The sequence below is a fragment of the Barbus barbus genome (genome assembly GCF_936440315.1).
Source record: "Barbus barbus genome assembly, chromosome: 8".
NCBI classification, from domain to species: domain Eukaryota; kingdom Metazoa; phylum Chordata; class Actinopteri; order Cypriniformes; family Cyprinidae; genus Barbus; species Barbus barbus.
The window spans coordinates 19,049,708-19,075,774 of NC_136736.1; the positions used below are offsets into that span (position 1 = coordinate 19,049,708).

The 26,067-nt window shown below is 39.1% G+C and overlaps 1 protein-coding gene across 2 annotated transcripts in view; it reads right to left on the bottom strand.

Annotated features, from left to right (window-relative positions):
* LOC306873494 (zinc finger protein basonuclin-2-like) overlaps positions 1-26,067 on the bottom strand; it is a 206,933-nt gene that overhangs the window by 16,616 nt on the left and 164,250 nt on the right. For both annotated transcript variants that reach the window (XM_079422825.1, XM_079422826.1), the window contains exon 5: positions 8,071-10,379. In XM_079422825.1, coding sequence (XP_079278951.1) covers positions 8,071-10,379 — 2,309 coding nt within the window. The remainder of the gene's footprint in view (positions 1-8,070; positions 10,380-26,067) is intronic.

A 26,067-nucleotide genomic window follows, 5' to 3' on the forward strand; every position in this document is an offset into this window, starting at 1 on the left:
ATCTCAAGGGCCTCAGACAGGAGGTAAATGAACTGAAACTGCAAGTCACAGAGCTCCCAAGGAAACCGACACCCGCTCAGTGAGAGACGGCACAGAACAGATGCAAGGAACCTGACAGAGTGGAGTAACAGAAGGAAATCACCAAAAGCAGCTGGAAAAAGTCACCAGACAGGACATGTGCAAACCCCCTCATCCCTGTATATAGATACAAAGGGGGGGGGGGAGCCAAAGCCCGCTACTTGACACTTCACAAGTCAACTTCCTGAAAACCTCTGCAGCTGCAGAAGGAAGGGGATTAATTCAGGCAAGCCCTGAAACAGCACAATGCGTGACACTCAAAGACCTCAACCGAATTGCCAGAAACATCCCTGCATTCACACCAGAAGGCATCCAGCATTGCCACAGCACAAGACCCTCCAACAATAAGATTCCTAGTCAGCATGAGACATACAACATTTAAAGTAGATGGGAACACATGCTCAAAGAGAAGCAAAAGTCGGCATTAGCAGATTTAAGATTTTGCTGATTGAAAGGAGATCTTGAATGGAAGTGTAAGCCTCACATGTCAACAGACTATGCATGGCTCTTTTGAAACTTACAGACATTTGCTACACACTGTTTAAATTGGCACTGCTGCGCATTGGTTTTCATGACAATGACTTGTCACAGGAAAAAACAACTCCAGATAGTGCACACATTGTGACACCGGACTGTAGACAAACCACCTGAGCCAGTTAAGCTAACACGACCTAGTGGTCCTTTAACTTAGGCTAAGCTAACTAATAACTTCAGCAGGTAGCATCATTCACTTGAAGCCTTTAACTACAACTTGTGGGTATGCAGTGTGAAGTGATTTGACCCATTTTCATTTAACCATGTTTCTGGTTCCTGATTTCTCACTTTTTCTTTCCTTACCTTTAAGTCATCTCAGCTAATTTCACCTTCACTATTTTAGGTGTATCCCCTCCTGAGGGCTGTTCTACTAAAATCTACATTTAATTACATGTCAACTGTTCAGTTAGAGAATAATTTGTCTTATAGATATTGGGAATTGTTCAATAGCACATTGATTAAACCTTATGGAAAGGCATGCCCAAGATGTGGTCTTGAACATGCAGCAGCCATGACCAACTATGGAGTGATGGTCAAAACAAACCTAGTGGTTAATTAAGAGTGCGATTGAGCATTCCCAATTTCAGGTCACTCTACTGTTGTCAGACCTCTGTTGTGTGTGTCATGTGTTCCTGCCTCTTGTGCCCTTATTTGGTTTGTTTCCTGTTCTCGTTTCATGTCATTAGTAGTTTATTCAAGTCTAGCCGTGTCCGTTAATTTACCTGAGTATTTATAGTCCTGTCTGTGTAGTGCCATTTCGTCTGGTCTACTCGTTACTCCCCGGTGTTCCTGTCAGTGTCTGCCCTGCCTTGTCTTGTCCTGATGTCCAGTAAAGTATGTTATTTGAGTTTACCTCCTCGTCTCCGTGTTCCTTGTTTCTCCCTGCTATGTGCACCGTGACAACTGTTTTAATCACTTATTTACGTTTTCTTGTTTTTTTTGTTATCCTAATAATAATAGCAGTCAGCTATTCACATATGTATTCTTTATCTATTTGATTTATTTACATTCACCCCTAGTGTTCTAGTGTGGTTTTGTTTCCTCGTAGAGTCGGAAGGAACCAGAGACACTTTTTATTGGTCATTCTGTTTATTCCCAACAAGTGCACTAAATTCTACGACCCTGCTACACGAGTAATCTCAATGATTACTAGGGCATAACTATAGTCATGAGCACTGGTAACAAGCATAAGCCGAATAGTAAAGCTGTCCTCCTTCCTTTTTCTCTTTTTCTTTACTTCTTAAGAGATCTAGCCTGTGGCAATCTATCAGGAGATTCTGAGGAATCATTTGACCATAAGAACTATCTTAAGCCATTTATTAAATCTCGGCTTACGCCCTTCAAGACATATTCTCAGAACCACACAAATCTTAGAATCCTAGCATCCACAACTGAGATTTTAACCACAGAAGACACTCTTCTCTAGCAAGATATGCCCGAAACAACAACCTGTATGTTATATCCCTAGCTGGCCAATTAAACGTTTAGCTTTGAAATCTTTAGAGTGGTGCCTTAGTCTCCCACTTTTACTCTTACCACGAGTGTGCCAAAATGTTGCAGATGCTCATCTTATCCTCCCAGGTGGGAGACCTGAAGGACTGACTAGCCATTGTGAGGAACACCGTTCCACCCAGGGTTGCTGAAAAGCCTACAGCACCAGAGCCAAATGCAACTGGACAATGAGAGAAAAGGACCAATGACACGAAGCCAGAGTTACAGCCATGCTGGGCTGACCAATGTTACCGTAGCCTACCTCATGGATCTGAAACAGACGGTAAAAACAACCTCACACAACAGATCACAGAGGCCCGCAAGGAGCAGACATGTGCTCAAAGCCCAGTGTTGGGAGTAACGCGTTACAAAAGTAATGCATTACAGTAACGGATAACTTTTTGCTGTAACGCAGTAGTGTAAGGCATTACTAATAAATTTTGAGTAATATTTTACTCGGTACATGTTCAATAATGCTTGCATTACAACACACTTTTAGCCCCAATTTATATATTTTTTTTATTTAATTTAAAGTCGGGCTCCGACTTTTTTTACGTCCCTAGGGCCGGGCTTCGGGCCAATATACACGTCATAGTTCAGACGCGAGCCGGTCCTCGGGCCTGTTTTAGGCTTCTCCTTATCTTTATATTTTAGACATCCATCAATTATTGATGGAAAAAAAATTTGCCGCGCTGGTGGAAATAACATGAGTCCGTGCTGCCGCGACTGTCAAGAGCGGCTTAACAGTGTTTAGTGTCCCGCAGCAGCAGCGAGCCGTCAGCACAACTGAAGAGTTCTGCGTTCAAATACACGCAATAAAGCAAAAGCCCCAGCAAAAGTAATTACCATGAATGTGTCCGGGGAAAATAGTAAGGATTCGCCATCTCCTCGTTAGACGCGCCTTTAGAGAGAAGTGCATCTTCACGGATAACGATTATATTAAATAGTTTTTGTTTTCGTTTTTATTTATTTCATTAATAGTAAGTTTCATTAGTAGTAATTTAAAGCTTTCTATAGATATATTTATCATGTCTGTGAGGCATGTATTCGCTGTCTTTCGATTCATTTTTGTGAAGCGCTCCTGTAGACCCTTTACAGTTACGAATGATGTATTACTCTTACCTTTATGATCAAAAATTACAGCATAAGTTGTTCCCATTGAAAAAAAAATGTAATTGATTGCGCTGGTGCTTCCATGTCCTGCCCTTTAACTTTCACTCTCCGCACAAACTACTGGATGCAGCGCACATTTATCTAGGTTTAACGTTTTAACATTGTTATATGCTTGAACTGTTTTAGTACATCTATAGATTTTATTTTAGGCAAGTCATGATGATTTGAGAAGGCTAAATTTATCAAACATAAGCTATGATCAGCCTGCCGGTCTGCCGCTGGCCGCTTGGTCGTTACTTTAAGAAAGAATGCACAAAAAATGCTCCAAATGTTTTTTCGGAACGAAATATAAACACTTTGCCATTAGGGCAGGGCTCTAGTACATTTTGTCATTTTAGAATGTTAAGTTCTACTTCTGTAGATATTTTGGTGAAAGTAACTCAAAAGTAATACAGCAGTCATTTAACACATTACAATTCTGAGACAGTAATATTGTAAGCTAAGGAATTACTTTTAAATAACAGTAAAAATTAATCTGTAATGTATTACAGTTTGGAAGTATCTTGCACAACACTGTCAAAGCCTCACAGACCAGTTAGATACTGAGAATCAAGCCAGAATCAAAGACTTAAAAGGGGCTCAGACAGCTGCTGAACAAGGAGAGCAGTTGGAAAGAGCAACACAAGACCAGCGCAGAATTGTCACCGTGGCAACAGCCCAGGTACCAGACCAACCACTGGGAGGAGCCATGGAAAAGGACATTCTCATCCCACGAACACCGTGGTATGTCCAACAGCAGTCCACCACAACATGCTCCTTCACACCGGTGACAAATGGATGCTGCACAAGGACAGCTGGACACGCCTACTGCTGAGTTACTGTAGCTGCTGACACTAGCAAAAGAGCTCCTTGAACATAACTCAACTGAGAAGCACTGGGAAGACAAACTTCTGACTCAACACAGCATCAGACCCCTCCAAGTGAGGAGCATCTTGTAAAACCAGCCAACACACTAGAAGCAGCCAGATAACGTTGGATAGAGCAACGGGCTCACATGCCCAACAGCGAAACCTATACCAACACAACTCAGGCGAGTTCAAGTCAGTGCCGCCACAAGAGCAAAGCGACACCACAAACATCGGACTCTGGTGACGTTCAAGCAGAATAGAGGGCTAACAACCACCTGCTGCCCTCCTGCCACCATCACAGGTGACACAGCCTTGACACCTGCTGCACAAGCTTGAGGACCCACACCCTGCTACAGCATACATCACCACAGCACACAGCCTGACAACATCCACAACCACTCCTCCAGGCAACAACAGCTAGAGAGCCACCACAGCTTTCAAGCCTTGCATGCCAGAATCGTGTCTGATTTTCCTACTTATTTTCCATCGTTCACCGTTGTCTACAGGAGACAACAACACTCGAAAGGGGGGATTTATGTAGCATTTGGACCAATCAGACACACATTTATTCATTATATTTAATGAATAATCCAGCAAACCCTCTCATTCAACAAACAATCTGTGAGGGTCTATGGACCCATCCCCCCGAAAGAGCACCCTAAAGGGCTCAGTTACCAGGGCAACCATCTGATAAGACTGTTTTACTGTTCAAAAGTATGTGAGATGTGACGTGCTTTAAGAACGTACCCTTCTGAAATCCACGCAGGACATAAACATACATCCCAGGATATTGTGTGTATGATTTTAACTATCTTGTATAGTGTCCCTTGCATTGTATTTTGTTTTATGCATGCTTTATGAGTGAAGTACTAGTTAATGTAACCCCACCTGTATCGTGTCTCCTACCAAATTAATGCTGATTTGATGACGTACACTTTGGTGTACACCACCTCCTCATAGAATGACAGGTGTGTGTGTAATTTAATCAAACTATAGACTGCCAGAGCCTTTCAAACCATGCTCTCAGACAAAGGGTCATAAACCCCCCCAATATTTCCAAGCCTCCCGCTTGGAAATTCAGCCTTTCTCATTGGTCAAGCCCATCCTGAAAGGTGTGACTCTTCCCTGACTTTACTCACAGGTCCGCCTTCTTCTTCTGCAAAATCTTCCGATTGCTGCCTGTGTGGTTGGACTCACGGAGCGCCTGAGCCAGTGCGGGTGCACAAGGCAGGCCCCAACATAGAGCCGTGTGCGGTCTCCCCAGCCTGGGTAGATGGCTCCTGACCACTGGAGTTTAATACCCTGGAATTTACCATCTTGGAAAGGCCCTCGCTCAGACATTTTGCTGTCCCCGCTTCTGGCAGTCTCTGCATCTTCATCTATGGATTGCGGCCTGCAGTTCCACTGCGGCCCACAGGGCCAACAGGCCCCACTTTACACCCAACCATGTGCTTACTTAGGAGAGAGGGCTCTCTCAACCCCAACAGATTCAAGAACAACCTCTGAGTTTCAAGAGATTGCAACTTCGGCCATCGAATGGAACCATCCAGACCTTCTTCAGAAGCTTCACGGGACTCTCGTTCTCGTTGCAAGTATCCAAATGCAAGTATCGTTCCCTGTACCACACAGAGGTTTGTTGTAAGCTATCATATACTGTGCTTTGAATTAGAGACTGATGGTTCTTTCAGATGGTCAACTCAGCCTCATTCCCCTGTTTCTGTCCGGTTTCATTTATCCAGTCTCACTTACCCTTCCCATGTACCATGTATGTATGTGTGTGTGTCTGTGTGTGTGTGTATATATGTATGTTTGTTTAGTCTAGTTATGTGTTTGTGATTTAGGTAATTAAACTTTGTGCACAATAGTTATGAGAATTTGTTTCTGATTCCCTGCTTGCAACAAAGTCAGTTTAACGATTTCGTTCTTGTTACATGCTCTGAGTAGTGCTGTACCTTAAAAAAGGCTATTTCTCTTACCCTGGAAATTAAGATTTCTTTGAATTCATAAATAATCCATACTGAGCGTTCACTAGACGACCTGGTCAATTGATTGTACTGTAAATTCTGCTTTATCAAGCTAATTCTATTAACTTATCCAAATATTATAATTAATTATAAAGAGTTATGATTAATTAATAATATTCCCCCTTGAGCTAAGATTACTACAACACTTTGGTTACACTTCATTTTACATTGTCCTTGTTACGTTACATATGCTTATTATAGTAAAAACAATAAATTATGCATAATCACATGCAACTAACTTTAAACCAAACCCTCATCCTAACCATAACCATATAGTAAGTGTAGTTAATTCAATACTTAAATGTATAATTACACTACAATAAAGACACCATAAAATAAAGTGTTAACTAATAAAGTGTTAACATTTCTATTCTTTGAACTAATCTGATATCCGATATATTCATTTGTAGAATGCGCTGCCTGGGGAATTCTGTTTCTCTAGCCTTTTAAGGGAACATCCCCAAAAACTGTGCCCTCCACTACTGCCGGCAGGGATGCCTCACATTAAGAAAATAAATATTTTGTGTCCCCACAGTCAGGGGGAAGTCACTGCAGCACCTGAGTACAAATGCACAACAGTGCTTACAAAACATCTCACTACTCTCACATCTTTCTTATCTGTCCCATAGCCACCAATGATGTTTACACTGTAACCAATAATAAACAAACAGGGCTGGGAACAGGTGCCAACCTTCATATAAACTCAACAGAAGCAGGGAAGATATCAGGGGTGGTTACACCTTAGATTTTCATTTGTAATTTCTAGTAAAGTGGAATAAATGCATGCAGCACATGATATATATACACACACACACACACAAACACAAATGTTGAACATGACTTTTATCATTTGTTCTAAATTTTAATCAATTGAATAACGTTTTATCGAAATAAAGAGAGGGTGAGGAGAGACAGGTTTTAATCTGTCTTTCCTCTGGAGTGAATGAGATAGATGATGTTTCTTCTCTCTCTCTCTCTCTCTCTCTCTCTCTCTCTCTCTCTCTGACATGCATTCCTCTGACATCACATTTCATTTTGCATGTCTATTAAGCCCTTTTATATTACTGTATTTTTCTACTTGATTCTTGCTATTTATAGGCTTACTTGAGGTGGAGCAACTTAGTTAAGGTGGACTGCATGCACTGACCTACAGTATGTAAGTGTGCAAAAGGGCTACTAAATTATACTAATTAGTGTTTAGCTTTCAGCTAAATGAAGTTAGCACTAACTTCTGTCACTAATGGTACACTTTAGTTCAATAGTCCACAATTATCTATGGAGAGTCTACATTTGAGTAAAGATAGGTTTTTTGCTAGCCCTCTAACATAAATGTATTCTGGGAATGTTTATGGTAAATGTGTTAACTAGCAATGAGTGAAATCTGCACCTCCTGATGCGCTAATGAATGCAGTGGTTTGACAAGCGTCAACCTCTGCTAATGTATGCATGTCTACCTGTGCGTGACAGTTGAGCAAGTATAGGTAAACAACACATTAGGTCATTAAATAAACATCTGCAGAAATGTACAATCAACACGTTCCTCTCGTTAAAGCATAATTATTATTATTTCCGTCCCTTTCAAATATGCAATAAAGAATGAAGATTGAATAGGTTCCTAAAACAGGTTATATCCCAACTTTATGAAATGTTTAAATAAATGAATAAATAAAATAAATAAAGATTGAGGTCATGACAGAACTACTTTTAAATTTACATAATTTGAAACAATGCACTATTAAAAATAGTATAGTATAGTATAGTATAGTATAGTGCAATGTAGTGAATTAAACATATTTTGTTTCATTATTTTTTAAAAATATATTCACTTCTAAACGGCCTGTTATAAGTTTACAAGTTATCATATTTACATTTGTGTACATCTGTTTGATTTTGATAGAGGAAAAAAAGGTTATTTCTCTCACCTATCTCTGCTCCGTCGGGAGGGGAAAGCAGCGTTGCATCCAGCCACCGTACACACATGCATTTCTTTTAGGTGCACATTCTTGTAGTGCAGTTTAACACTGTATGAACTTTTAAAACTCTTTTTGCAGACGTAGCAAATCTTGGGATCAGGACTAGAACAGAGATCACTGTCAGGGGACTGAGAAGAGAATTTTGGTGGGCTTGACCCATAGCTCATAGAGGAGATGAAACTTTCATGTAAGGCAGCCATGCTGGCAGCAGCGGCAGCGGCAGCTGCCATACCCCCATTGTATAGGCTATATTGACCCATGCAGAACATGTCGTAAGTAGGATCATTGATCTCCTCCTTGATTTTGATAACAGGCTGGTGTTGGGAGGGTGGGGAATGGCTTTGTTCCTCCAAATCTTTCCGCAGGTGTCCCTCATCTTCTGCCCCCTGGTGTTCCTTGCCCAGGTTTCTGTCTAGGGCAGGATGATGTACGTCAGTGTCCATCAGCTCATCACGGTAAAGCATCTTGGATTCAGATGTCTCTGACTCATTTTCAAAATCACGCTCATGATCTTGGTCCTCAGAGGTAAAGCTGTCGATACAGCGCATGTCGCCATGGCCTCTACAGCCATGACTTCCACTGCACTCTTCTTGGTCAGGATGGTGTATCCCTCTAAGGGCTAGACTGGGACTCATTTCATCGTGTGATGGAGACTGATGTCCACTACCCCCACAGTGATGACTGCTGCTGCTGCTGTTATTATTGTTGTTGCAGTTGCCATTGACATTGTTATGGATGTTGGATGGCTGATGGTGATGATGATGACAACTATCTTCATCATCATCATCATCGTTATCATCATAATCATCTGCCACATCTATTATTTCTTTCTCTATCTTTACTGGCATGCTGGATTTGCGAGGCTTCTTTTTAGGCATAGGGTCGACAGTCACAGAATCTTGGGTAATGGGAGTTGTAAGTAGGCGATGAGAAAACATTGTTTCTGATATATGCATGTTGTGGGAGCTAGCAGTTAACATCTGTTGCTGGTCTGTCAGAGATGTGCTGTTGGTTGTGGTAGGCAAAATTGGACTGGTGGGCAAAGAGACTGGGGGACTAACTAGGTCAGCGGGAGAGAGCAGTGTGCGATAAAAAGGTGGCACAGGTTGCACTGGCTGTACAGACTTCAGGGAAGGGAAAACAAGAGGGCTCTGCAGTGGTGACTGTATCATGGGGTCAAGAGGAGGGGTGGCAAAGCTTAGTAGTGGTCGTCCAGGGCTAGTTAGATTGAAGCCACTTTTGGCACTTGATATGACAGGTGTTGCTGTCCCAGAACTGGAGCGAATGAGGTCCTTGTCCCGGTTATTCCTTAGCATGGGCATATGCAGACGAGGATTGGGATTAGCACTATGCCGGTTACGACTTCTCAATGAACTAAAGACCATATTGCAGCCTTCAATAGTACACCGGTGCTTAATCTTCAGATGCACAGCATTGTAGTGGATCTTTAGAGTACCCTTATCATAGAAAGTCTTGCCACAAGAGTTGCAGCAGACACGACCCTTACGTGAAGTTGCACCCATACGACGCATGCGATGCATTTTGGAAGAGAAAGAAGAGTGTGTAATGGTTTTCGATTGTTCATTCTTTTCAAAGTGGTGATGGATCTGGTGGTTGTTCAGAGTGCTTGATTGCTGTTGTTGCTGCCCCTGTGGTTGCTGTGTGGGTGTTTGCGGTTGCTGGGACTGCTGCGAAGATGGTGTTGGAGAGATGGGTGAAGCTCTGTTGGGTTCTATCTTAGGTTCAATGGCGTTAGGTAGGGTCCCCATTGTTCCTCGACTGGGGCTCTGACCATTACGAAATGGTGAGAGGGACACTTCAGATTCACTGGTCTCCACTGGCTCGCTCTGATTGGGCAGATTTGGCTCTCGCATTCTGAGACCTGATTGCTCAATGGTCAGTCCATTTGGTGGCAGCCCTAACATGGGGGCTGACACTGGGTTGATGTACTGGAAGGGCAGCAAGAAGGCCAGACTGTTTGGGATGTTCTCAAAATGGTGAATGCTAGAGGGGCTGCTGTTTTCTAGGTGCGACAGAAGGCCAGGACTGCGTGTGCGATTGTTGCTTTCAATAAAAGTCCTGATTCCAGAGTCAGTCTTTGACGAGGGGACTGTGACTGCCTGACCCTCCTTTTCCTGGATTGCCATCAATTCCACAATAGACTTGGTTTCACCAAAGCGCAGAAACTGTTGAAGAGTGATGATCTCCTCTTCCCGAGACATTATAGTCCATCTGTCCAGAACCTTGCCTGCAGCATCCTAGAGGACATATCAGAGAAAAAAAACAAAAAAACACACACATATATATATATATATATATATATATATATATATATATACATACACATATATTCATATATACAGTAGTCAACATTTGAAGTGGATCAAAAAAGTGCATGAAAGACAAGAACACATTTTGGTTTTAGGTGTTAGGACAACTTTGATGAAAGGTTTTGATCCACTTCAAATGTTGACTAGTGTGTATATATATATATATATATATATATATATATATATATATATATATATATATATATATATATATATATATATTTATTACATGGTAAATATCTTGCACATACAGGCAAATGAGTGGTAACACAAGGTACTTACCTGAGGTGTATGTACATGGTAACAAATGAGAAACATGGCTGTACTTAACAGTCATACATGCATGGTAATTAGTTTGTACATACAGACAAGTGTGGGTAAGAACGGTCACTTACAGGTGGTGCCCGTACATGGTAACTAATTAGATACTTTACTGTACTTACTAATGTATATACATGGTAAATATGTAGTACTTGCGGACAAGTGGGTACAAACAGGCACGTCCTTACAGTATCCATATATGGTAACTAATAAGACACATTACTGTACATACTAATAGTGAAATGTGTAGCACCTACGGAAAAATGTGGTATTATGTGGTAACAAACAAGACACATACTGTCCTTGGTATACAAGTGGTAAATATGTAGTACTTACAAACAAGTGTGTGTTAATGTTAAATTGCTCTCCACAACAGTGATTACAAAGTTTGAAGAATCTGTAATTATTGTGTAATGTTTATGTAAAATGGTGCACTTTGTTTTACGGTCCTAATTCTATATACTTACTATGTATGTACTGGTGTATGTCCCTCTTAGTTAATGTACAGAATAAGTTATGCGGTACTCAAGTTGGGGGTATAAACATGGACCAAGGTGCTTATTGAGTAACTGATGGTAGATGGTATATAGTAAGTATATGGAAATAAGACTGTACAAACTAATTACTGTACGTACAAACTGATTACCATGCATGTGAGACTGTTAAGTACAGCCGTGTTTCTCATTTGTTACATGTACATACACCTCAGGTAAGTACCTTGTGTTACCAATCATGTGGGAAGTTTCCATCTTGAGAGAGTGGTATTGCTCCAGCAGCAAAAATAAGCACCACTTCCAAGGAGCTTGTATTCAGACAGCATTCTAAGTAATGGTATTATTAACCATTGAAAAAAATAAAACAGTTTGAGCTTTAAACACTTGCCCACTGCCAGACGTTGAGATATGGCAAGAGATTCTAGGAATGGAATCTTGGCAGCACCTTTTATTGTTGTGGTCAGGCTTATAACTTTGATACATAAAATTTGTGACTTAGTGTTCCTCTCTCTGGTACCTTCATTATTTGAAGTATGTTTCCTGACATGTCTGTGCTTCCTAGACCCTATTGATATGAGAATAATGAGTTTGAAAATGAATCAACTGTTATATATTGTCTTACCACTGGAATTGTCTTCATGTGACTAAATAGTCTTTTAAAGTCATGTAAAGTAACAGGCATAACCTGTCTTATAGTATTTATAAACTGTATATAAATGTTAATTGGCATTTGCCACAGGCTTTGATGCCAAAAAGTGTGCCACTCTGCTATTGCTACCATGAGAGTTTATGAATGGCACTTACAGTTTAAGGGGATAGAAGATTATTTTGCTCTTCTCATATATGATCTAGTTTACCCTTGACACAGAACAAGGCAACATCAAGGGAGCAATGGTTGTTCTGATGACAATTCGAGATGACACAAGGCAAGGCTTTGTCTGCCCTAGCCTGCTAGGTTCTATGAATGATAAATGGTTACTCTGGATTTTAAGAGTTGTAAAAATCAACAGCACAAAGCACAAAGGACCTTTAGGCCGCAGAAAGTGAATAAATGTTTAAAGAGAGTGGGAGAGTTAGAGAATTAGAGAAAGTGGAGAAAAGAAAAGATAGTAAGAGAGAACGAGAGGTGGGAATACAGAATGGTTTCAAAACAGCATGGCCTCAGAAATTTAAGCAAGACAAATTCTTCAGAGACAGCACATCAATAGTCACTGGGGTATTTGTTGTTAAATATACATTAAAAACATTTTACACTTTCATTCCATGTTTGAGTATGAGTTTAGCCTGGAGGTAAGACTTTAAATTTCAGCCTCAACAATATTATTTTATATGGCACAGTGGTTTGAACTCCTGTATTTCAATTTGATGTAAGTAAAAGGGAAAAAAGCTAATTACAAAGTGCATTTTTAAATAGTACTAAAAAATGCTTTAAAAAAAATAAATACTGTGGAATGTTAAAGCAATTCTCTCCTCCTGTTCTTTCTGTCTATTTTCTTACTTCTAGGTGTTCATTACCTTCCTTCAGTCTTTATATTTCTATAACAGGCTACATGTCAAGTCTGCTAAAGAACATTTAATCAGGAAAGCATATATTTGTGTACATCTAATAAACATGTTTTAAAAAATAGATTTACAAACACTCTGAAAATGTTAGATATTTCCTAAAGGTCTGTTTAACATGTGACAGGAAACATTTTAGAGGACACGTGTCAAACTCAAGGCCCGTGGGCCTATTCCGGCCCGCTGCATCATTTTATGTGGCCCGCGAGAGCATATTGTCTTAAAATAAAAACTCTATGCAGCTTTATATCATAAATTATGAAAGTGTGTGTCAATACCACAAGTTTCTGTTTCTATTAGGCGTTTTGGTGTGCATGTGATATGCAAAGGTTAGAATTAGGGGTGTGGGGTTTTTCCGTTGATGTCTGAGTGGACGGCTCAAAGGAATAAGTGCGGACCTCAATGCTCGAGCATCACCGACACACGGAAAAACATGATATTCTCCATTCATTTAACAAATTAAAAAATCAACTGCAGTTTTCAGATACGACTTCTCATTTTAATAGTTCGTTTGAGGCAGTTTCTATGGAGTTATTTTAATGACAAACCATTTGTTTTTTTATATTCCATATCTGTCACACGTTCTTAGCAGCGCACAATTATTTGTTGTACCATAAATGTAACAAAAAAGTTTTGAACAAAGTTAATGTAATGACTTGTGTTTGATGATATTTGTCTTTGTTATTTACTTTGATTAATGGAGTAATGTGGATTTCTTAACCTGATAAATTAAACGGATTTATGTTAAAATAACATAAAGAAAATAAAGATTTTCTTTATCAGTTAACTGATATTAACTAAATTAAATCAACATTTGGTGAGACCGTCCTTTGCATTTAAAGCAGCTTTTGCCCTAGGTGCACATAGTTTTTTCAGGTAACTTTGCAGGTAGGTCTCTTGAAGCATCTTGGAGACATTGCCACAGTTATTCTGGATTTAGTTTGTTTTGGTTTGTTCTGTTTCTTCATGTAATTCCAGACAGACTGGATAATTATGAAATCAGATCTCTGTGTGGAGCACTGGCTGTTGTTAGACTCCTTGTGCAAACAAATATCTCACTGGATTATTACAATTAATGACAAAATGAATGTTTGGAAATGTAAACTAATATTTCCTACTGACACACTACAGCAACATATAGACTTAAAACCATTTTAGCTGGTGAAAATACTGGTGTTCTAATACTTTTGGCCACCACTGTACATAATATTTACTCCTGTAGTCTGTAGACAGACAGACTTGTCATATAAGGGAAAACTGACACCGTGTCTACACCGGACACAACAGTTGTCACGCCACACTGCAACAGCTAAAGTCTGTCTACACTGGACGCAACAAAGCGACCATTAAAAATAATTTGAACTTTTTGTCAGTGCATCATAAATAGAACACGGCATTAGTTTACTGTCAGGGATTTGTCATGTCCCATCCAGTGTAGACAGCGTCGCTGATTATAATGTATTCTATTGTATCCTGTCGCGCCGCAACAGTAGACACAGTGTGAGTCACATTACAGACCCGGATCCAATGTCTAATACAATAAAGTTTTTTTTTTTTTTTTTTTTGTGACCATCAATCAGGACTTAAAACAAGTAGAACAGCTGTCCCTCCCAGAGTGAGTTTTTTTTAAGGCAACCGTTTTTTTAGAACGTTTCCCCTTATTGTTTCCATGGTGACGTGTCCCGCTTGTCATGTGACACACCGCAGCCACGAAACACAATATGACCGATGTATTGCTTTCATTTCTTTTTTTCTTTTTTATTCAAAATATTCACAAACTTGCTTACCTTGTCATCAACTATCTGATATTCAGATTCACAAAGATGTGTAAGTTTTTGTCGTTTAAAAACCTTATGATCTTGATCATTATCAATAACGTGGGCGCCACCATGTTTGTTCACACTGCAGTTCAGAGAGTCCTTTCAGTTGGATTTACAGCGCATTAATTAAATTATTTCTCCCGAAATACATGTAAGTAAGTGGCCGGTGAACAGGGAGAAGAATAGAGTGAACTTTATAGTTACTTACACTGTTTATCTGATATGAATAACATCGGCACATTATATTTGAATGGATTATTATTGCTGCTTCCATAGACATCCGTGTGTATTTTACAAACAGTAAAACAGTTACACTAGTGGGGCCCATTTTCATTATCTTGCTTAGGGCCCCACGCAATCAACAAATGGACTGAGCAACTTTGGTTTTGGAAATAACCCTTAACAGATGAAAGGATAGTACGACAAATATATTGATTTCTTCAGTGAATATTCAAACCAATGTTTTATTGTGATAGATTGAGCTGACAAATGAATACTGTATCAGATGCAGGTAATCACAAACGCACATCTCTCTCTTATAACACATATTACAGTAAGCTTTTAATACAGTAATACAATAAGCTTTCAATGAAGCAACTTTATGTTCCTTCTTTAGTCTCTTCTAAAGTGACATTTTAAGAAGAAGAAGAAGAAGAAGAAAGAAGAAGAATGACGTCTGGCCAAGTATGGCAACCCATACTCGGAATACATGTTTCTTATTTATTCACACACTTGTACCATCGAACTGTTGTATAAACACAATATCACGCTCATACTCATGTAATATCGCTCTATATAACCAAAAACCGCCTGATCTTCATTACAGATCACAGGATCATTTATAACACAGTTCTCTATCTCTTCTCACACAGTGCAGTGTACGCTATTAGGCCTGGAGGGAGAGATTAAATGCTCCACAATGTTACATGGTACATCTCTAAAATATTATCCTAGCTCAAAACGATAGTTAGTAATTGGTTCAATTTGGTGGTGTTGGTACATGTAACAATCATAATTGCAATAATACAAAAGTAGTTGTTGTTTACTAACTGACTTGTTACAGTATCTTACAATACATTATCAGAAAAGGCTATGAGCATCCAGAATACACTTATTTTCAAACAGTGCCATTTGCATTTGCAAGTTCAGCAAGAATGATCTTTGACTGTTTGGACTGCTGCCACTATTCAGCACTGCGATTTTCAAACAAATGTGACATGGCCAAGTATCACTTTTGAGTTTATCTATGTTTTTCAATCAGAGTATAAAGCAAGAGAAGACACTGGACTGTATTGCTTACCAAATGAAGTTGGTTAGAAACACCAGGGCCAGCCAGCTATCATGATACAGGTCACAGATAGTACTTTTGGAGGGCCAGTGTAAGAGAAAACACACCCATCTACAGTTCCAGAGACATTTGGACCCAAGCAAACTAAAGCTAAAGCCCCACTCAAACACTAAAAAAAAAAATCAATATTGTTTGAAAAGGGGGGAGTTGTCAAGAGTTCTGCTTGGAGACAAACATCATGTGCTTTTGGTTACATTTTAGAACTTTTCATTGCTGTGATATCTCTTTCCCATACCTGTATCCTATTGATTATTCACTTCTTGTTTCAAGAAATATTACACTGTATGGAAACTAAAACTAAAAGAGGTGAAGAGGAGACAACATTTAGATTGACTGGTACGAAAAAATATTAGTATGTCTGCCCACAAATCAGCCTCAGGTCTTTAGCCAACTCCCTTGCATTAGTCAGGCAACAAACCTGCCATTAGAAGCACTTTTACACCAAGGCACTCATCTCCCAATTAGCTTAATGTTGCTTCTATCTATGCATTCTGCAGATTTGCCATACTCAAATGAAATCTCATTAGAACCCCCCCCTCCCCCCAAGGCTGTGATGGATTACACTGTCATTACACATCCCTGACTCCTTTACATAATGTGGCTGAACACTGTTTGTGAGGTTAAAGACAATTACTTAATAATTATAGCATTAAGTCACGGGTCTCATCTATCCATGGGGCAGTCAGCAAATGCTGCAAATGTATCAACTGTGATCTGTGATGGCTGCATTTATCTCACTGCTGCTGGTGTCACTTACTGCAACCCAATAATGATGCTGGAGGCTTGAGCTTTGTAAATGGTCTCTGAGGACAAGCAAAAGATGGACACATATTCGCCATTCCAATGTTGTAAGCATAGAAATGCAGTAAATTATGCAGTTATTATATTAACATCCCCAGTATTGTGTTAAAAGCTAAAGATTAAGCCACTAAATAAAGTCCTTATAACAATCATCACTTATCATAGTCATGGGATCATTAAGCTCTAAGAAATATACTACAGAGAGTAAAAACGGGTAAATAACAGGTAAATATGCATGGCACTCTTCCTTTTTATATTATTTTTAATATACTTTAATAGTTGCTTCTTTCTTCGTCTTCTTCTTCTTATTATTATTATCATTATTATTTTGATCAAAATATTTCAGTATCACAATTATAACATTTGTTTCTTCATACCTAATATAGAACTAACATTTCTAAAACATCTAATTCACCATGAACAATTGGTCTGGGAACCACATTGATCCAGTAACTCCCAGTGGACACAACAGAAATACACTATTGATCAAGGGGTAGCTATCATATGCCAGAACCAAAAATCCCTTCCATCCCCTGTGTTCAGTACTTCAAGGGAGGTTAAGCAGAGGTTTCCCTGTGATCTTAGAAGGTCTTGGACCTATGAATTGCTCAGTATTCTACTTTCTGACCTTTTTATTTTAAGCAATGAATAATTGAGTAGGGAAGTGGCAAAAAAGGGGGAGAAAGGCTCAGTCAAAGCCCAGTGCCTGGAGCCATGACATCAGAGGGAGAGCTCACAAGAGTCTTGTGTAACTCTCATTGGTCAAATAGTGCCTAATGATTATCATAGGGCCCTCTATTCTTAGAAGAGCTAATGTGGACATGCAATGTTATATGATTTTTATAGCAAACCATAGTGTTCAGTTGTGCATAAATGTGTAAAGGCACAAGGTATTAGTGAGGTGTGCAGCTCAGCCACCCAGTGATACAGATCATTCATCTACCATTGTGCTGGATGACACATATAAAGTAAATGTGGAAGAAGAACAAATTCAGACCTCCTGGCTAAACGATAATCATAAATGACTGCTCATGATCTTTGTGAAAATTGGTACACACTGACCAAGCTGAAGAAATCTTCAGAATCCAGATGAAGTGTTGCCTATTATACATGTGCACACATGGCCCACTGTGAACATTCATATTTTCTATAATTTGGAACAGGTCTACTCTAATTGGATTGCCTTGCATTGTCTCTGTGCAGAACACAGGCCAACAATATTTATCCCATGTAAACACAATAATTGTGAGGATTGTGAATTTTCAGACATTTTTGCTAAATTTAATTGAAAAAAATAAATAAAATAAATGATAATAATAATAATAATAATAACAACTCAGACATCTACCTTATATACAAAAAAAAAATTAATAAAATTTGGTACAGGGAACAAGTTTATCTGCAATAATCCGAAAGTAGGTATTGTTTACTGACTGACTTGTTATCTCACAATAAATCATCAGAGCAGCCAGGATACAGTTATTTTCAAACATTTACATTTGCAAGTTCAGCAACAATGACCTTTCACTGTTTGAACCGCTGCCACTATTCAGCACTTTTCAAGTGTGAATAGTGGCAGTGCTTTTCAAACAAATGTGACATGACCAAATATCAGTTAGTGAAAAAAAGTGAAAGTGACATGTGGCCAAGTATGATGATCCATACTTGGAATTTGTGCTCTGCAACTAACCCATCCAAAGTGCACACACACAGCAGTGAACACACACACACAACAGTGGGCAGCCATTTATGCTGCGGCCTGGGGAACAGTTGGGGGTTCAGTGTCTTGCTCAAGGGCACCTCAGTCGTGGTATTGAGGGTGGAGAGGGTGCTGTACAGTCACTCCCCCACCTACAATTCCTGTCGGACCTGAGACTCGAACTCGCAAACCTTTAGGTTACGAGTCCGGCTCTCTAACCATTAGGCCATAACTTCCCCGTCATAAAAGATAAACTCATAAAAGTTATGAGTTTATCTCATTGTTTCACATTTTTCAATCAGAGTATAACGCAAGAGAAGGTATTGACAAAATGCAAAATGTACCTTATGTACAAAGGCAGCTAAGTGTGAAAGAAACTGAGGATAATTATTTTATTTTGTATAATATATTTATATATATATATTAGTGGTGTCAAATTTAGCACGTTAACGCAGGTGATTATTTTTTTCAGTTTAACGAGTTAAAAATATTTAACGCAATTAACGCAGGGGCGGGGCTAGGTTTGGCCACCCCACTCAAAACTGCTAAAGAATTGCGTTTATTCAGACGCAGAACGTCTTTACAAGTACATTAAACGGGACAGTTTTCAGACGCGCACTCCAACTTCACCTCAGCGCCAGACGCAAATCAAACGAGCGCGGAAACGGTACCGGTGAAGAGGAGCTTCAGTGGAACATCAATGAACTGCGGTCAGATGAGATATTGAGGCCATATGTTAGTAGAAGCAAATCTTCCTGTCCTGCCAGCCGTTATATTGTGCTCGTAAGGCGTGCTCTTTAATTGCACCACGCACAAATGTGTCGGTGTGCACTCTATTAGGCTATATTAATGCGCTATATTATATTCAAACCCAAATGAAACTACGAGTATGCAATGTCATAGATATGTTGTCAGTTAAGTCATGAAGTTACAAAAGAAGGCCATTAAAGCTGCCTTAAATCTGTGCATGCAAGTATTTATTATTTATGATGAGTCACATTCAAAGCAAAGTGTCAGATCCGCATCAAGTTCAGCAGCAGCAGTTTTTAAAGTAGCGGCCAAAATAACCTAATAACCATCTGCTGTGATGTCTGTTAATGAAAGAACAAAATTAAAAATAGGAAATCAATAACTTCTGTAGTTTTACTATATCTTTATTTCATTTAGAACTTAGTGTTTGATAACTTTATTAAATTAGGCTACATATTCTTGATGAAGGGCACAGGTAGCTATATGACATTTATTAAAATGGGGAAGATTGTTTTAAGTTCACTTAAATTAGAAGTTATTTTAATAAATGTTAAATTGATAGCTCTCGATTATACTGCAATGTTGAATGGCTATAGTTAATGGTTAAATATTAGGAAAAAAATCAGAGACATCAGTTGGTGTCAGTGATACTCGCCTTCAGTCACAATAAAAGATGGCATTAAACAAATATTAAAAATATACTTTCTTTATGTTCTTTCTACATTAATTTGTAGATTGAATGTGAAATTATTGCAATATAAAAGTATTATTAAAAACTTTAATGTTAGGTGGGATTAATCGTGATTAATTTCAGAAATTTTTTTTGTTGTTTTTATTGATTGACAGCACTAATATGTATATATACACACACACACACACACACACATTATATATATATATATATTTATATATTAAAGATTTTTTTTAATGTAATTCATTTTATTAAACAATTCGTCTCCTGGCACCGTAGCGCCATTTTGGAGAGTATCCACAAAATTTTCATTTTGGGGTGGAGTAACCATTTAAACCCTTGTTTAAACCCTTAAACCATTGTCAATTCTCTTACTATTAGAAAGAGTACAAATTGGAAATTGTGGTTTTGTCATAGGAATGAATCTGTGTTAAAATTTGAGTGATCTGCATCACTGTCATTTTGACTGTAATACAAGTCAGTGCTGATGTGGGGCAGTGCAGAGAGACTGAGGGAAAAGAATTGGTTCCAATTAATTGAAGATGATTTCTGTGATCTCCCTCTGTGGAATGGATTTGCTGATCTGGGAAGCAGATGTTAGGTGGACATGGAGTTCTTTAGGGGGAACCGTGGGAGTGCATGAGAAATGTCCTGTCTGAGGGTCTTTGGTGCAACAGTGTCTTTTTTATATTCTTTTATATCATAACTATTTTCTTTCACTCCAGTGATTACTTGCTAATGCCTGAAAAAGGTATAACATATGCTCACAATTTGCTTCTTGGCTGTCATGTATTGTATCAGTGTGATACTGGGGTGTGTTTTACATTACTGTTATCATTTAGAGTAATGCTTACACCTCTTACTCAAAAGCTATTATATTGTTGTTATTAAAATAAGTCAAAGAGCAACCTTCAAAAGATTAGCTCATCTGGAAGGAGAACAGATGAAAACATGAAGAGAAGATATGTATGTGTTGTTCTTTCTTCTTGCTTTAGACAAAATATATGCCCTTTTGGTTGCAAGTCAAACAAAACAAATTTATATCCCCTCTCTGATCCTAATTTGACTGTGAGGTAAGCCAAGTGTTTTACATTTGGTGGCTTAAGAATCTATAGCACTCTCTCTCTCTTTCAAACACACACACACATAAACCATTAGAGAGGTTATATACAGACTGACGCTGCCACAGCCCATGCAGGAGAAGAGAATAAGCTAATGGACTCTTTGCCTAATGTGATAAGAGCCATTATTGACATGCTGCCAGGAAGATGCAAGACCATTAGCTCAGAGGTGGCTTTTCCATTCCCTTGTCTGCTTCAGCAGCATCACTTGAGCTATTCCTGTCAGCAGGCCTCTCAAGATAGAGCTCACAGACCCAGAGCAAACACAGCTATAGTGACTGTCACCAGCAGCATTATTTACTGCTGACGTACACATACAAAGGCATTTGAGAATGAATGGAAATAATGTTATTAAACCCTATCCACTATGTGAACCACCGCACAAGAAAAAGACGAGACTTCTGGGGTTGTCATAGTTAATAGAAATTAATTAAATGAATTAAATTACTATGCTTTATCATTAATAATAATAATAATTAGAGATGCACCGATGTATCAGCCAACAATCGGTATCAGCCGATAGAATACATTTATTTCACTATCGGCCATCGACCATCAATCAAAAGGCAGCGGAAAAACGTGTCAGACTGCAACTCATACTGTGAGTGAAGAAAATCTCTGTTGAATTTAGGGCTGTCAAAATTAACGTGACAATAAGGCATTAACGGTTAAAAAAGCAACATTAAAGCAGGCTCTATTTGACCAGATGAATCACCCGTAGTTCAAGCCAGCATTGCCAGATCCACAGTTTTTGTCTACACCAGACATTTGTAGCACACCTCGGTCCATCCAATAATCACAAAGAGCTCTGTGCTTTCTTACTTCTGATAAGAAACAAACTCTCAGCTTTCAAATCCTGTACATTCTATCACGAAATCCAAACAATGAATGCCGTTTTGATGCTTTTAAATGTGACGTGACAGATCGCTATTGTACCTCAGTTCAAGTTGAAGTCTCTTCCAGTTTAATAAGTTATAGCGCAAAATACACATGAATGTACATAAGATGTTGCAATATGGCTTACCAAAATGCATCATGTCTGTCTAATGTAATCGCTCAATCAGTGTTTCAACCGCTGAAAGATGCCAATAAAACAGACTGTGAACAGTATGTCACTAAACGTGACATTTACCTCAGCAAAGTTATTCTGCTGTTCACAGTTCATTAGTTAGCTATAAAACAACACTGAAGAGGAGCTTTTTTACTTATAATTATATATGTATGTTTGAATAAATCTGGTATTAAGGTATTTATGAAGAAAAAAGGAAAGTTTATGTTTAAGTTTATGGTAACAAAAGTGGTTAACATTCAAACTGTTCATTTTCATTAGTATTATTTGGGATTTGAATTTTGTGAACGGGAGTTCCTCTTTTGCTGTGCTATAAACTGGGCTTCGGATGCTTTGACTCGAATTCACGACCTTGTCACTTTATACAAGAAAAGATAGTTGTCTGTTTTGCCTACATCTAGTCACTGTTTAAAACTAAAACAAATGATTGAAATATGGATTCATTGTTATTCTTCTTACAAACTAACTTATATAATGTAATTAACATAAAGGAATAAGACGAGGCATGGCATAGGCTACACCAGAACTTTTAGCAAACACTGAGGAATCAAATAAATAAAGAACATTAAATGAAAGCCTCCATAGGCTTTCATTAAAGGCTTCCATGGGGAAGTCATGGCCTAATGGTTAGAGAGTCGGACTCGTAATCCAAAAGTTGCGGGTTCGAGTCTCGGGCCGGCAGGGATTGTAGGTGGGGGGAGTGAATATCCAGCACTCTCTCCACCCTCAATACCACGACTGACGTGCCCTTGAGCAAGGCACCGAACCCCCAACTGCTCACCGGGCGCCGCAGCACAAATGGCTGCCCACTGCTCCGGGTGTGTGTTCACGGTGTGTGTGTGTGTGCACATTGGATGGGTTAAATGCAGAGCACAAATTCCCAGTATGGGTCACCATACTTGGCAGTATGTCACTTCACTTCACTTCATAGTGTAACGTGAGATAAACAGCAAAGACAAAACCAACATGTTCACCTTCTCTGGTTTAAGAAGCAGTCTTTTATTTTACTTTTGCTGGAAAACCAAATCATCTGTCCCGTCCGCCATCGTTTCCTCAGTAATCGTGTCATTTTTGCAGCTCGTGCTGACGCGGCGAGTATTAACCAGGCTCTGCTCCTAAAGAACTCGCATTGAAAGCGCCTCTCTCACTCTCTTCATGTGATCAGAAATCTTAAGGCCAAAGTATACTTCGGCCGTCAGTGTCCGCGCACCGTCCGCATTACGTCATTCTCATCATCAGAAGGGCTGATGTTTTTGATGGTGCAACATTTTATACGCGAGGTGAATGTTGACAGAGCGCAAGTCAAGTAGGTGGTACTGTGCATGTGTTGAGCTCATCTGTCCGCACTAATCTGCGGTTGAGTTTACATCAAAGCTGTGCGGACGCGGCTGTGCGCGAGATGGAATGGAACGCGGAAAGTGAAGTATACCCTGCCTGCTGCACTCTGCAGCGGCTCTGCAGTGCGCACTTTATGCATGGAGCAGAGCAGACATTTTGGAGCAGTGCAGACCATGCACTGGAACAAATGCAACCACGTCAAATTTTAACTTGCTCATATTGGTATCGGCATCGGTATCAGCTGATATCATTCTGAATAATCGGCTCTCGGTATCGGCAGAGAAATTCAGTATCAGTGCATCTCTAATAATAATATATATAGCTGGAAGCAGCGATTACTGGGGTTCAAGCGCTTTAAGGCCTTTATGGCTTCTATGCTGTTAGGGACTAGGCCAGGCGTTCTCAAAGTCTACATCCAAATCTGAATTTTTATTAATGTCAACGGTCCGAACAATTGGTAATTACAAAACTTGTGTTTAAAAATAAAGTGCCTTTTGCATTCAAAATACATTAATAATTAAAGCTGCAAGCTGGGTTGAAAGGGCCCTCACACCCAGGCTCACCGACATGTGGTGGCTTTAGGAAAACTGTGAATGGTGAGGAATATGCATTTAAAGTGGTAAATATAGGAGGAATATGTCAATTTCATTTACACGTGCCAAACTTCCTGCTGCCAGCTGGTGGCCCTAAGGCCATAACTGAGTATTGACAAGAAGATATCTTCAGGCCAGAACTTTTATCAAACATATTAATTTTAGGGCAGATCAGGCACTACATGTTTAAGTTAGTGACAAAAACAAGTCATTTCCTGTTGCCAGCAGGTGGCACTATGATTATAACTGAAAATATAAAACATAAAATATAAAAAAAAAATATATATAAAAGTTCGGGGCAGATCGGACATTGCATGTTTAAGTTAGTGTAGAACAAGTAATTTCCTGTTGCGAGCAGGTGATTGTAATGGAATATTGGGCTTTAGGTGTGTTCACGTCAGGACTCTTAGCGAATGTGTGAAGTTTGATTGGACACTGCATGCCTGATTACAGAAACGTCCGGTTTCATTACATTAATAATATGATTTAGCACTTATCTAAGTGTTGACAACATATTTTAGCATGTTTCTAGCATGTTGCTAGCCTATTTAACGCTTGCTGACACTTTTCAGTATGTTGTTAGGAGTCCATAACAGTGTTAAACATGTCACTTCCTGTTGCCAGCAGGTGGCACTATGACTATAACTGAATATGGGCATGGATGTGTTCAGGACACGACTGTTTTGTGAGTTTTTCAGCATATTTAAGCCCTCAACAATGTAATTCATTTTGAAGAAGAAGAAGAAGAATTAAAGCTGCAAGCAGCATTGAAAGGGCCCTCGCACCCAGGCTTACCGACACTAGGTGGCTCTAGGAAAACGGTAAGCAGTGGACAATATGCATTTAAAGACGTAAATATAGGAGGAATATGTCAAAGTCATTTTTGTTGGACCTTTTATTAAGACGTGTGTGCCTTTCCAAATCATACCCATACAATTGAATTTACCACAGGTTACCTTCACTCAAAGTCTAGTAACACCTACAAGCAATATGAATGCTCCTGAGCTAAATTCCAACTGTCCCAGATAAGGGTATGAGTACTTATGCAATGGAATCATTTAAGTTTTTTATTTTTAATAAATTTGCATGTTAAAAACCTTTTCTTTTCTTTTTTTTTTTTTTGCTTTACCATTATAGTGTATGGAGTGTAGATTGATGTGGAAAAAAGTAATTTAAAGCAGTTTAACATAAGGCAGCAACATAAAACGTGAAAAAAATGAAAGGGTATGAATACTTTCGCAAGGCACTGTAGATGTCTTCAGGCCAGGACTCTGAACAAACGTGAAGTTTGGGGCAGATCGGACATTGCACATTTAAGTTAGTGTAAAACAAAACATCTCCTGTTGCCAGCAGGTGGAGCTATGATTGTAACTGATTATGGGCCTTTAGATGTGTTAAGGCCAGCACTCTTATTGAACCTGTGAAATTTTGGCCAGTTCGGACATTGTATGGCTGAGTTGCAACAATTTATTTTTCCATGACAAAACATCAAACTTTGTCAGGCCGCCAAAGACACGCCTTTTAACGAAAACTCAAGATCTTCGCAATTTAACATAACAAAGGCCTTTAGATTAGACTGACCAATTATAATTTTGATGTCATTAAATTTGTAGGAGGAGTGTGTTACAGCGTAAAACATGTCATTTCCTGATGCCAGCAAGTGGCGCTATGACTATAACTGAATATGGGAATATAGACCTCTTCAGGTCAGGAGTCTTATCAACCATGTGAAGTTTGAGGCAGATCGGACATTGTATGGCTGAGCTATAACAACTTCCCGTTTCATGGCGAAACATCAAAATTAGTTTAAATTTTATAGTTGGCGCTATTGAGCCATTTTGCCACATTTGACAAATAAATTTCACCACTAGATGGCGGGCCAGAACATAGTCAAAGGATAATTTAATATATTAATTGATGAAACCAGATGCAACCATAATTGCCTGTGACTGACTGTTACAGTGTATTTTGTAACTGGTAGTGAGCTGTTACTCTGTGTAAAATCCTGCGA